The following is a 13,981-nucleotide window of genomic DNA, read 5'->3' on the forward strand; positions in this document are numbered from 1 at the left end:
CAATTGTGATGGGAGTGGGGTAAGGAAGGAGAAGAGAATATTCTATGCATAAGTTCATAGAATTTGATTCAACTATATCACCTATTCTCCTTCTAACTACAGACAAAACACTATGCTATACAATGGAGATATATAAAACACACACGCACACACAAACAAAATAAAAACAAATTTAAAAAAATAATACCAAAAAAACCCCCAAAACACTGGCCTCTATCCTGGAGTTTATATTTTACCACAGATGATAGGATCACAGATTTGGACTTGAAAAGGACCTTAGAAACCTCTGTGTCCAACCCCCTCACTTTACATGATGAAAGTAAGGCACATAGAAGTTAAGTGAATTGCCAAGGGGTCGTATAATAAGTTTTTTAGGATGGATATGAAGTCAGGTCTTCCTAACTCCAAACCCAGAACTATATCCACCATGTCACCTATGGGGAAAGGGGTAGGAGACAAAAAGTAAGCATTATGGAATGGCAACTTTAGAGACAGTCTTATACAGCCCACTTTATTTTACATATGAGAAAAATAGGTGAAAATTGCTAGCCTAATGTTCGTAATTACTTACATGGCAGAAATTTGAACATGATCTTCTGTCTCCAAAATCAGTGCCATTTACCATATTGGTGTGAAAAAATGATGAAATTAATGCCTTAAATTTGGTACTTTTGTATTATGTTATAGATACAATGAAATTATAAAAAGAGAATTGCCTTAGGAACAAAATTGTTATAGGCAAGAAACATGCTAATAGGAAGGGAACATTTGTGACCATTATTCCAAAAAATCCTTTTTATGTATATCACAAGGTTATTGATGCTCACAGCCTTCTGAATCTTGTCCACTTGAAAGTTACTGTTAAGCTATATTACATGCAAAAGGATAGTCCATCAAAGTCCACATTGTACAGAAGATGACAATAATATATTGGCCAAGATAAATGCAGTTGCTACCATTGCCCTCTTCCCCCTTTAAGTATTTTCAAATGAAAAATCTGCTGAGAAATATACAGTCACAAAATCTTCTACCCAATCACATTTCTGTCACCCAAGGGTTTTCTACTGTGCTACCTCCAGATAAAAATCCTTCTCTGATGAATCCTTTACTAAGGCAAAGTTAATTATCTAGATAATTATCCAAGATTTCATAGTTTTCTTTATATATCAGTCAACCAAAAGGACTACTAGCTAGTGGATGATTTTCCCTCTTTCTCCTTTTTTTTTTTAAAGGATGATTAGAGATATATTATACACACTAAGTATCTATTTATAGCCTGAAATGGTTATGAATACTTTGTAATAGAGAAGGTCACTTAGCAAGATTCAGAAGGAAATTACTGTGCAATTAAAAATTATGCATGTGAAGTCTCTGCCAAATTCAGTTTTAATTCTTAGCTCTGTAACTTAAGCCTTCTTCAGTGCTCACCTGCCTGTCTTTTTCAATTCAATATTTTGAGGTAGAAAATACATTGCAATCTAAAGTCAATACGTTTATGACAGACTCAAGTCTTAAGTTGTGCTTTTTTTTTGGAGGGGAGATAGTTCTTATATTCAGATTGATCGTTAGAGATATTGAAAATCCAACTATTGAGAAAGCCCCACGTTGTACTTGGCTATTTCTTTAAAAAAGACTTTTCAAAGACTAGGGAGAAAATTAAGTTTTTGCTTGAGACAGACTTTCCCAAAATTTCAATTAACCCCATATAATCTCAGGCTGTAATTCCTTTTTGAAAAAAAAAAACAAAACAAAAAGAATAATAAATGATCAAATTATTCCTGTGTCATTCTCCTACACAGCTCAATTATATAGTTAAATAGAATAGTTTCATGCAATAAAATACCAGGTTTAGACAGCTGACAGGTCACATCTCTCCAAAGGTCAAAGTTGAAAGGTTTTTTTTTCAAAGAGACACATATGGAAGATTCCTTCAATATTAATAATTATGATTGTTAGACTGAAAAACAATTCTGAAATCTTGTTCAAGGAAGTTTTACAAAATTTTATCATTTTCCTCTTCCTTGTTACCCAAATCTGAATTTTTTACCAGAGTGCACAAATCTGAAAGTGTGATCCTATGTGGAAAGACAATAACATAGTCATAGTACTTTTTAAAATTAAAAACAGCTTTGCTTTAGTATCTTCTTAAAGGTTAGGGTAGGGGTGGGGAACCTGAGACTCTGAGGCCACATGTAGCCTTCTAGGTCCTTGGGTGTGGTCTTTGATTGAGTTCAAGTTTTACAGAACAAATTCTTTCATTAAGGGGATTTGTTCTGTGAAGTTTGGATTCAGTCAAAGGCCATAGTTGTGGACCAAGAGGGCCACATGAGGCCTCAAGGCTGCAGATTCTTCACCTGTGGGTTAAGGTTTTAAGAAGTAACTTCAAATATGCCTAATATCTTCTTTTAGTTTCTTCCTCAACATCAATATAAGATAGAGACTAACCTAAAATAACTGAAGTAACTTGAAGACTGATTGTGGTCATGTTACTATTTAATAATTCACAATTATAAATTCAAACAAATAAATAAAAATAAGAGACTGGCAGAAAGCCTCATCAGGAGAAGCAAACAGCAGATATGCTACAAAGAAACTATCAATAAAAATATTTTAGTGTTCATTAAGTGAAACAACCTACATTTACGTAACTGATGATGTTACTCAATAAATCATCAATATTTCCCAGCTAGGCCTAATGCAATTCAGTTTCTATCTTGAATCTAAACAGTGAGTCAAAGATGTTTCATGCATATATGTCGATTTTAACATAAGTTCACCTTAGTTCCATAGATGTCAATCCTAATCAATTCAACCATCAAAGGTTAAAAACAATACCAGGAGCACTGCCACATTGCCCTTGGGCACCATTTCGTCAGATTACAAATTACCCAAAGCATCAAAATCTTTTTTTTTTTCTGGAAGCAGCTTGAATGAAACCATCATATAATCCTTGCATCAACATTTCCATTCATATCTAATTATGGGGGCTGTAACTGATTCGATTTAGAAGTTATTTATTTGATCTTACCTCTATCACTGAAGTCATCCACTAGAATAATTTCAGCTATCAGACTGTCTGGAGTCCTGTTAATTATACTGTGTATAGTGCGCAGAAGAGAAGTCCAACCTTCATTATGAAAAGGAATAATGATGCTAGTGTTTGGCAGCTTCTCCAGGTACATCTTGTGTTTACAGCTAGAAAAGACAGAAAAATAAAGTTATATTTAAACCAAAACAACCATATACAATCAGTGTAATTAAACATTTTGTCTCACCCATAGTATTTTCATACAACTGCAATGACTGTTTTAGTATACATTGTTTCAAGAAGAAATTTAAAATGCCATTCACACAAACTCTTCCTTTTTAAAATTCAACAATTATTGATTTTTATCATTAGCTAAATTTGCTAATGATAATCATTATATAATATATTATAGAACTATATAATTATGTTATAATTTATAATATAGATAACATCATACATAATCTATAACATAGCTTATATTATATAATTATATTTTATGTTACATTAGCTATTGATACAATCAAAATTTACTTTTAAATGATCAATATTCCAAGTAATATTTGTAAGAATCCTCTTTTACATTAGGACTAAAAGGTAAGTCTAAAAGATCCACAATTAGGAATGCATACTTGAAGATTCTGATTGAATTATGAATTTATTGCTATTGCTGTTTAAAGATGCTTTTCCCTAAACAAACCCTCACCTTTTAAAGAACTAACATTCTTTTAGTGTTATGCTTTGGTTCTAAAACATGGAATACTGTGATTTTTGAGGCATCAAAATAAAGAGAGAAAATAATTGAAACACTGGCAATAGCGATAACAATCTGCATGCAATGATATAAAAAGATATTGTATAAAAGATGGTTGGGTGGAAAAGAAGATGGGCAGGTCATCTAATAAAAAATGAGTTATAAGAAATAAATAGGATATTTTCTACCTTAGTGCCCATGACAAAGGAAAGTTCATAGAATTTTAGATGGATAGTCTATATGGGATTTATGGGAGGCTATGGACAGGAGAAACTCAGGATAAGAAGTCACAGTTATATTATGATCTACACAATAGGGAAGAGTGGCCACATAGATGAGACCATAAATCCATTGAAATATTCAAAACTGTCATTTAAGGAACCTTCATAAAAGTCCTGTTCTTGTAGCTCATTATGACATGTAGGCACATGTCATTAGAGAACACAAACTCTGGCAAGTCTTACCAAACTGGAATTATTTTAGTATGGATTTAAAAAGATTTTGTACAGCTGTTAACCATGGCCCAACCCAGCTATGTTTAAAGGAGATCAACCATGGAAAGTTAGTCACCTGGAAATTATTATTTTTAGGCTATAGCAACTCATGATGATCACATACTAACATGAAGAGGGGTTATGTTCTATATTGGTAGAGGGGATATTCAAGCTATTTAAATGACCAATTTTTGAAATACTGAAGTTTAGTTAATGATAAATATATAAAAGATGTCTCAAAATCTTGGCATAAGCTATTAAAGTTCAAACATGTATAAAGAAATGTTATATCATTTATAATAAAATATTATGTAAATGTAATTGTTTTAACAGACTTTACTTTTATACATATAATACATACACATACATACACATACATCCATGCATACACACACACACATATATGCATATATATTTGTGACCACTAGAACACTTTAAAAACATAAATGTGTTATATTTATGTTCTTTATATAAACTTTGATTATAGACTATTTAAATAATTATAGTATGAAAGAAACAATGAAGAACACATGTATGATAGTATCTTAGCGTAAGGAATATACCTGTTAAGGTAGCATGACAGAAAACCCATAGATTATTTAGATATTACAAAAACCTGGTGATATTTAATTATCCAACTTCTTGGGTATTTTTATAATTAACTGAAACCTCAAGTTACTTATGGTACATTGAAACATATGAGAACCCTAAGTACATTGCTGCACACTCCTTTGAGAAACCCCTGAACATACAGAAATAATATGCATTTATTTTCTCACTCAGTCTAAATATTTCTGATATGTCCTTTGCAGAAGTTTTAGTTGATGTTTTATCATAGCATGGAGATGATTTTGGGTATTCAAAGGCCATACTAGTTCTGGGAGGAAAAAAAAAACCCAAAAGCTTTAGCTTCCATTTTTGAAAGTCTGTCACTTTTATTGTTATAGCAAATAATTTGCAGGGATAGCTATTGGACTGACATGTCAATCAGAGTTCTGATTATAAGCAATTTCTAAGTAGCATATAGAGCATCAAATAAAGAAATAAAATCAAGGGGGCAATAATACTAGATCACAAACTGTTATTAAGTATAAGAAAGAGAAAATTATTTTCATTCATATGGATCAATTATACAGTTCTCAGATTGTTTTTTTTAATATTTTACAGTACAATATTGTTCATACAGTGGTGAAAGAAATATTTGCAATTACAATATTATGAACATCTTTGATTTAGACTCATTGGGGGCACAGGAAATACTTCTGTAAATTATACACTTAAAAGAGTAATTGTAGCCTCAATTATTTAATTGGGTTTTCCCTTGGTCTTCAGTCTCCTGCAAAACAAAACAATTTCTTTGAAGTAATACAGTGGTAGAAAGTCTTCAAGTTCTTGTGACAGATTTTGTTGAAGGACCAGCCTCACTATGTATGGAAAGGTTCTTTATTAGTAGTGGGCTGGAATTCTTTAGCTTTTGCACTCCATGAAACAAAGACATTTTAGAATATCCTTCAGGCACAAATAGTCTCTTTTTGTGCCATGTTATGATAGAACCTCAAATATATAGAGAATTGAGTCAAATTTATGAAAAAAAAGTCATTCCCCAATTGACAAACGATCAAAAGTTTTCAGATGAAGCAATCAAAGCTACCTATAGCCATATGAAAATGCTTTAACTCATTATTAATTAGAGAAATGTATATTAAAACAATTTTGGGGTACTATCTCATATCTACTTGATTGGTTAATAAGACAGGAAAAAATGACCATTGGTGGAAAGGATGTGGGAAAAATGAGACAATAATGTACTGTTGGTGGAGTTGTGAACTGATTCAACCATTCTGAAGAGCAATTTGGAACTATGCCCAAAGTGTTATAAAACTACTACTACCACATGTATACTACAAAAGAGAAAAAAAGGAAAAGAACTTATATGTACAAGATTATTTACAGCAGTTCTTTTCTGCTGTCAAAGAATTGGAAATTAAGGGGATGCCTACCAATTGGGGAATGGTTAAACAAATTTTGCTATGTGATTATGATGGCATACTATTGTGCCATAAGAATTGATGAGCAGATGCCCTCTGGAAAGACTTACATGAGCTGATTCAAAGTGAAATATAGTGTGTACAAAGTAACAGCAATGTCATGAAATGATTGACTATGAATGACTTAGCAAGAGAATGATCCAAGAAGACTCTAAAGGACTTATGATGAAAAATGCAATCCATCCCCTGAGAAGGTATCTGAATACAGATTGAACCATATTTTTTAACTTTATTTTTCCTGAGTTTGTGTTTTTTTTTCTTCTGTTTTCTTTTGCAACATGCCTATTACGGAAATATTTTGCATGACTACACACATATAACCTATATCAAATTGTATGCCTTCTCAATGAGGGGGTGTGGGAAGGCAGGGAGGGAGAGAATTTGGAACTCACAATTTTAAAAATGAATGTTAAAATTCTTTTTATGTGTAACTGGGGGGAAATAAAATACTAAATTAAAAATAAAAAAGAAATGATAAAAGGGGTGATTTCTTAGGAATGTGGGAAGACCTATATGAAATGACATAGAGAAATGAACAACAGAACCAGTGACAATAATATAGTATGAAGACAAGAAGCTTTGAAAAACTTAGGAACTCTGATTCATGCAGCAATCAACAATTGAAGAAGACTCAACAGAACCATGTTATGTACTGATAGAAATGTAGTGTACTCAAAGCACAAACTGAGAAAAAAACGGGGGGGAGATGCATGGCCAATATATTATTTTTTTAAAAAATTTTACATGTTTGTAAAGAGATAAGAGAAAGGAGAAAAATCAGTTTGTTGAATAAAAAAATGTATTTTAATAAGAATACACTATGTACCAAAAATAGAAAAAAATCATGATTCTTTTTTTTCTAGTTTTTAAAATTATGTGATTCCATTTTGAATTTATTTTGGAATATGGTATATTGTACTTTTCTAAGCCCACATTCTGCCTGAATTAATTCAAGCAGTTCTTATCTAAAAAAATCTTTCCCAAGTAATTTATATTTGGGAGTTCATCAAACATTGACTTATTGATTTTCATTATTTACTGGTCTCCCTTGTCTAATCTGTTTCATTGGGATATTTTACTATGTTAAACTGATACCAAATGGTTTGGTTGACTATTGTTTTATAATGTACTTTCAGGTGTGGAAGTACTATCACTATTAATTCTAACATTTTCATCATTTTCCTTGATATTCTAGGTATTTTATTTCTCCAAATGAATTTTTAAAATTTCATCAGATTCTATAAAGTATCTCTGATAATTTGAATACCATAACATCAAAATTATATGTTAATTTTGGTAGCATTATATTTTTTTATATATTTTCATGGCCTAAGTACCTAAGAGTCTTCCACTTGTTTAATTTGTCCTTTATTTCCTTAAGAACCTGATTATAGAAAGTCACTATGATGACAGGAAAGATCAAAACACAAATTCAGATGAAGACAACGAACACAACAACTACATCCAAAGCTTCAAAAAAAAAATGTAAGTTGGTCTCAGGCCCAAAAATAATTCCTAGAAGAGCTCAAAGAAATCATTAAAAAGCAGAATTAGACAGATGGAAGAAAAAAAAGATGTCCAAAAATTCAGTGAAAAAAGAACTCCTTGAAAAGTAGAATTGGCCAAATGGAAAAGAAGGTACAAAAGCTCATTGAAGAAAATAATTCCTTCAAAAATAGAATTGGGCAAGTGGAAGCTAATGACTCCATGAGACCTCAAGCAATCACAAAAATAATCCAAAGAAAATGCAAAATATCTTATTGGAAAAACAACTGACCTGCAAAATAGAAAAAGGAGGGGTAATTTAAGAATTATTGAAGTACCTGAAAGCCATGATCAAAGATAGAGCCTAGATGTCATATTTCAAGAAATATGTTAATGCGGTTCAAATGTTTATATTCCTACATGGAAAGATATCTATAACTTCAAAGAACTTTATCACTATTACAGCAGTTAGGAGTACACATAGACAGAGGGTACAAGTGTGCTTTGATGCTAATGTCTAAAAAAATACAAAGGGGTGAAAAAGAGGGATGCATTGGGAAAAGGAAGAAAGTAGAGGTAGAATGGGGTAAATTATCTTACAAAGAGGAGTGAAAGAGTTTTTACGGTGGAGGGGAAGATTATTGGGGTGTGTTAGGTGGTGGCAAACAATGCCTAAACCTTACCCTCATCAGGATTTTCTCAAAGAGGGAATACTATACACACTTAGTTGAGTATAGATATCTAAGAGGGGAGGACAACATGAGAAGGGCTTTCACTGATAGAAGGGAGTGTAGCTAGGTGCTTCTCTCGGTCTGGAGTCTGGAAGACTCATCTTTCTACACTCAAATCTGGCTTCAGAACTTATTAGCTGTGTGATCCTGGGCAAGTCACTTAAGCCTGTTTCCCCAGTTTCTTCATCTGTAAAATGAGCTAGAAAAAGTAATGGCAAACAACTCCAGTACCTAAGCAAAAACAAACAAACAGAGAAATAAACAAACAAAGCTAAATGAGGTCAGGAAGACCCTGATATGACTGAAAATGCCGAACAACAGAAATTTCTTCAGGTATACTTCCTCTTGCACTTAAGCCTCAACCTGTTCCTGCTTTTATGGTTTTATTTAACTTACTGATTTTTTTTCTTTACCTTTTTATTTAGTTGTCAGTCTTTTCCCTCTTTCTTTTTTTCCACTGCTTTCCTTTCCTCTCTCTTAAGTAGCTAATTAAGAATCTCCTATATTCCCTTCCACTCAATTTCTTTTATTAATTTTTTCATTTTCCATACTTTTCTTAAAAATAACTTTACCTTTTTCTCATCATTAATTATCTCTTAAATTCTAAATTGTATGCATTAACTTGTGGTTTTTATACTTATTTCTTCCTTGTTTAGTACTTGTGCTCCTCATGTAAATAAAGCTTGTGAAGTACCAGATTTGAATACCATTTTCTAAATAATTTTGTCATTTTGTCCTTTTGTCTTCTTTTTTGCTTCACTCTTAGAGTTATCAATTGCTGAGTGAAGTAATTAGGATTGAAGCATTGTAATATAGTAGCAATTTGTCTCTAAACTGTACAGTGTAAACTTACCAACTGCTTTCCCAGTAATCATTTTCTCTTCCATTTGTCATATCTCCTTCCCACCTTTCTGGATCCTAGTTGTCCTCCAGAAATCTGATTTTTTTTTTTCTCGTGAGGCATGATGTTGTCTGTTGAGGCACATCATTGTCTCAGAGGAAATAGGGTCTCTCTAATTTTATTTCCTTTTTCTTTTAGCATCATAGTTGGCTTCTTATTATTATGCTTATTTTACTCTTCATACTCTGACAGAAGTTGGATGATTCATTTCATTACTTGTGCTTTAACTAGGTAATTACATTAATTTATTTTTCTCATCCTTGATATAAGGGTGTTTGTATGTCAAATAATCAGTTCCCTTCTGGTCTCTTCTTTTGGCAAGAATACTTCAAACACTCCTCTTTCATTGATGATTAGGTTTACAGGGTATATAATTTTAGGTTCTGTCTTTAGCTCCTTTTAAGATTATATTTTCCTAGTCTCTTTATTTTCCAGTTGGGTCAGAATAATCTTGTGTTATTCAAATTTCCTTTACTTTGTATTTGAAGGTCTTTCCCTTGGCCACTTGCAGAATTTGTTATTTCTCATTAGAATTGAAAAATGTATCCTCGTTGTGTTCTGAAATTTAAAATATAGAGTTTTAACACATTTTGAATTTATTAAAATATAAATAATAAAATCTAATCTTATTAAAATCAGACTGTTTTTGTTAAGTATGTAAAAATTGTTTCACTTCACAATTCTATCATCTAGCATATGAGATTATATCCTTTCATTATGATATACATTATACCTTGGAGGAAGTAAAAACATCTTACAAGTTTCAAAGACTGAAAAATTTACATAAGAGAAATAACAGCTAAGCTAAGAAAATACTATAATTAATTTGTAAATATTCTACTAAATCCTTTATAATTATCAAAGATAATATAATAACACATTTATGAAAATTTTCTATTACTTTTTTTCCCCTAAGTTTGTAAATAAAAAAATATATGTATATCATGCACATATTTTCTGGTTTTCATTTCTTTAAGTAGAGTGTTTATAAATTTTCTTTCCTCCAAGAAATACTGATTACTTAAAATATGACTTTCTATGAATTTAAATGTTTCATCTTTATCTCATTGCATCAGAATACCTTGTCTTCTATAAGTTTTGCTAGGCCCTAACAACTATGAATACTCTTGGACTTAGCTTCAAATTTCAGAGCCTTTCAGGTAGTATTTTACTGCTCTGGCTTTCTTCCTTCCACCCTGTTAGAAAGCTTGGAACATGTGAGGGAAAATTAGAATTGTGAATCCTTTGGTAAAGTTAAACTCTAAAACTACTATAAGGGTTAAGAGAATCAATTTGTATTTTTCTAGGATATGGCATATATTGTTTCCTGATGCTTTACTATTCATTATTCTCAGTTAATTGTTTTACTGTTAAAAAATGTTCCTCACTTGCTATGTTAAGAAACCCAGGTGAGGAATATTGTTGATTTTTTTTAATTAAGAGAAAAAATGAATAATAAGCCAATTGAAAACAGTTCATGGCACATTCCCAAAGGAGTAGTTTAATTTTCTCTCTTCCCAGGATAGTTTAGTGGAATGAGATATACTAAAGAACAAACAATCCTGACTGATAGGAGGGTAGGTCTCAGAGTAGTTGAAAACTCCAGAAAAGATAATCTAGCTCTTGTTGCCAAAAAAAAAAAATCTTTCCAATAATCTCTCTACATCACTCATCATTTGCCTAGCTGCTTTTAGTCTCTGATGTAATTCCTCATCTGATTGCTTCAGGCCCAATCCCTTGACCTCAACTACAGTTATCTCCATAATGCCCTCAGTCATCTATTCCTTGCTGTGGTTAACCTCCACAAATTGAATTAATGTGGTTCTTATACCTATAACACCCTATACTGATTTTAAGCACCCTTGGAAGTATAGTTCCTCTCCTATTTCAGCTATACCCCTGTCATATTACCCAAAGTTAAAAAAATTCCCTGAAAAGTTCACTCTATGCATATGCTCAAGTATACACCAAACACATTAAATTATATAAAGCATTGTTACGAGCTAATTATTGTTGATAAACAGGCTACATGCACATGGTACTTAAGAATCATAGTGGAGCTGCATATAGTAAAATAAAGAGGCAGCCATGGTATAAGGAATAGAAAGCAGGCATATAAACCAGGAATATTAGTAGATTAAATATCTTGGTCATAGACAAACACAAAATACATACATACATATATATATACATACGTATATATACATGAGTGTGTATGTGTATGTATATGCCATCAGATTACCAAGTTGTATCTTGTAGACTAAACACATGGGTTACTTTCATGTTGTATATATATAAATATATGTAAATAATCATATATATGCATGTGTAGTATAATGAGAAATACCACATGCTACCAGTGAGTCCTCTACAGACATGCTCACAATGGACATCAGACAATTCCTCGAGATTGTTAGCAAATTTATTTCTTAGATCTACAAAAGTTAGCTCTTCCAAATCAGTTAATCAGTCCTGTACATCATGCTCACATTTCTTCTCAAATATCTCCAGAAGACGCCCAGAGGATTCAGAAGAGATTGTCCCTTAAATCCCTTTTCCTTTTAGTTCTCCTAAGTCATATACCTGCAGGTGATTTTATTAAGAGGATTTGCTATGGTGGCATACTGCTTCATAAATCTCTGATAGTAGCCACTAAAACTTAGGAAAGTCTTTAAATCTCAACAATTCTTCAAATTTGGCCAGATGAATTTATCTATTTTCTCACGATGGAAATTCATTCCACATTAACCTGCCACATGCTCTACAAAGGATTTTCAGAAATAGAAGAGTAAATTCTATCAGGGTTGGGAAATCTGTGGCCTTGAGGCCACATATGGCCCTCTAGGGTCCTCAAGTGTGGCCCTTTGACTGAATCCAAACCTCACAGAACAAATCTCAGACTCCCTTGATTACATGTAATCTCTCCTTGTTTTTCCATTGATTCAGGGTGTGAATAAAGAGTAGAGGCATGATGTTAATTTTTTAAAATTAGGATTTAATATACTTAAAAATGAAGTTTTTCAACTAATTTAATTTCAATTGCTCCTCCCCAACCCAAACTCTATGTCTCTTTCATTCTACATAAATTCAAACACCTTCCTTTGCCATGCTTTTCATCATGTGTATTTCTCAATTAAGACTGGATTGAATTTCATGGTAGGTGCAAAGAATAAGCAGCTTGGTTGGAAGGGACTTTCCTTGACACATACTAATGCCCTGAATTGTTTAGGCACCCAGACTGAAAACATGGCTCAGAGTTTGGGTCTCAATGACTACATGTTCTAGAGAGGACTTTTTTCTAGTCTGCCTAATTTTCGTCATAAAAGGTTATAATTTCCATGAAAATATATATTTTCTTAGCACAAATATGAAAGAAGTCCCAAAGCCCTATTTTTATAGGATCATAGAGTTGGAAGGGACTTCAGAAATGATAAAGCATTATTCTCTCATTGTACAGATAAGAAAATTGAGAATGATGAATTATACAAAATACATAGCTAGTTAGCAATAAAGCCCAGAATAGAACGCAGGCACAGTGTCAATGAAAAACTTCATTTTCTCAAAGGCCATTATTTTGTAGAAGATCAAGGAAATTAATCCCAGGTTTAAACAAACTACTATGAGTTAAAGTATTGATATTCTCAATATGAGAGTTTTATTCCAAAACTATCCTATTTTCTACCAGAGGAAGTAAACTTGTATCAGTATTGGGAAAGATGCAGACATTATAGCTGAGCTTTTTCTTTTAGTGTTTTTTTTTTAAGAGGCAAAGAAAGAAGTAGTCAGAATTTGATTCATTGTGAATGAAAAAAAATTGATCATCTTGCCTTGATCATTGTGAACTGAAATGAAAAATATAAATCATTATAATGACTGTATTTTTTTGCACCAAATATCTGTTGTAAATGATGAAGAGATAGAGTAATTTTATAAATAACTGGATAAGATTCTCCAAACTAAGACAACACATATCTTAACATTGATGACAAAAGTACAGACATAGGTATGGGGAGAAACTATAAAAATAATTAAAATGTGGTTTGATCACTCAACAAACATTTATTAAGGACTTACTGTGTTTTAGGTACTGTCCTATGCCAAGAACTGGGGATATAAAGGAAGACAAAAATAATCCTTGTCCTCAAGAAACAAAAAATAGCCAATATCTAAAAGAATGCTTAAAAACTTCATATGTGTATTATGAACAGTTTCACCAAGAAGAGGAAAAGACTCAATATGAGAAGTACCAATAATCACCAAAAAATGAAATTGACTGCATCTTACTAAGAAGGAAATAACTTTTTACCATTACGGAAGCCATTTCTTCATCATTTGTTTGCAATCAGACCATTAACTTATAAAAACAAAATCAAAATCAACATGAAACTGGAAGAAAGGATAAAAATGAGTTTAAAAAGATATATGCTAATTTATAGCCATTTTCACCTGGCCTATTAAAATAAACAATTAATCATTAAACTGGGATATACATAAAGGGAAAGAAATGAGAACAGACTGTCTATTATTTCCTATGGGTATTCAC

The 13,981-nt window shown here is 32.0% G+C and overlaps 1 protein-coding gene across 1 annotated transcript in view; it reads right to left on the reverse strand.

Moving 5' to 3' along the window:
- Positions 1-2,292: 2,292 nt before the first annotated feature.
- Positions 2,293-13,981, reverse strand: part of LOC144455438 (polypeptide N-acetylgalactosaminyltransferase-like 6) — a 176,002-nt gene continuing 164,313 nt past the window's right edge. Inside the window, exons 4-5 of the mRNA XM_078148848.1 lie at positions 3,029-3,195; positions 2,293-2,354 (exon numbers count right to left, since the gene is read on the reverse strand). Of these exons, the coding sequence (XP_078004974.1) occupies positions 2,293-2,354; positions 3,029-3,195 (229 nt within the window). The remainder of the gene's footprint in view (positions 2,355-3,028; positions 3,196-13,981) is intronic.

Source organism: Phascolarctos cinereus, unplaced genomic scaffold, assembly GCF_003287225.1.
Source record: "Phascolarctos cinereus isolate Bilbo 61053 unplaced genomic scaffold, phaCin_HiC Scaffold_9;HRSCAF=440, whole genome shotgun sequence".
Classification (NCBI taxonomy): Eukaryota; Metazoa; Chordata; class Mammalia; order Diprotodontia; family Phascolarctidae; genus Phascolarctos; species Phascolarctos cinereus.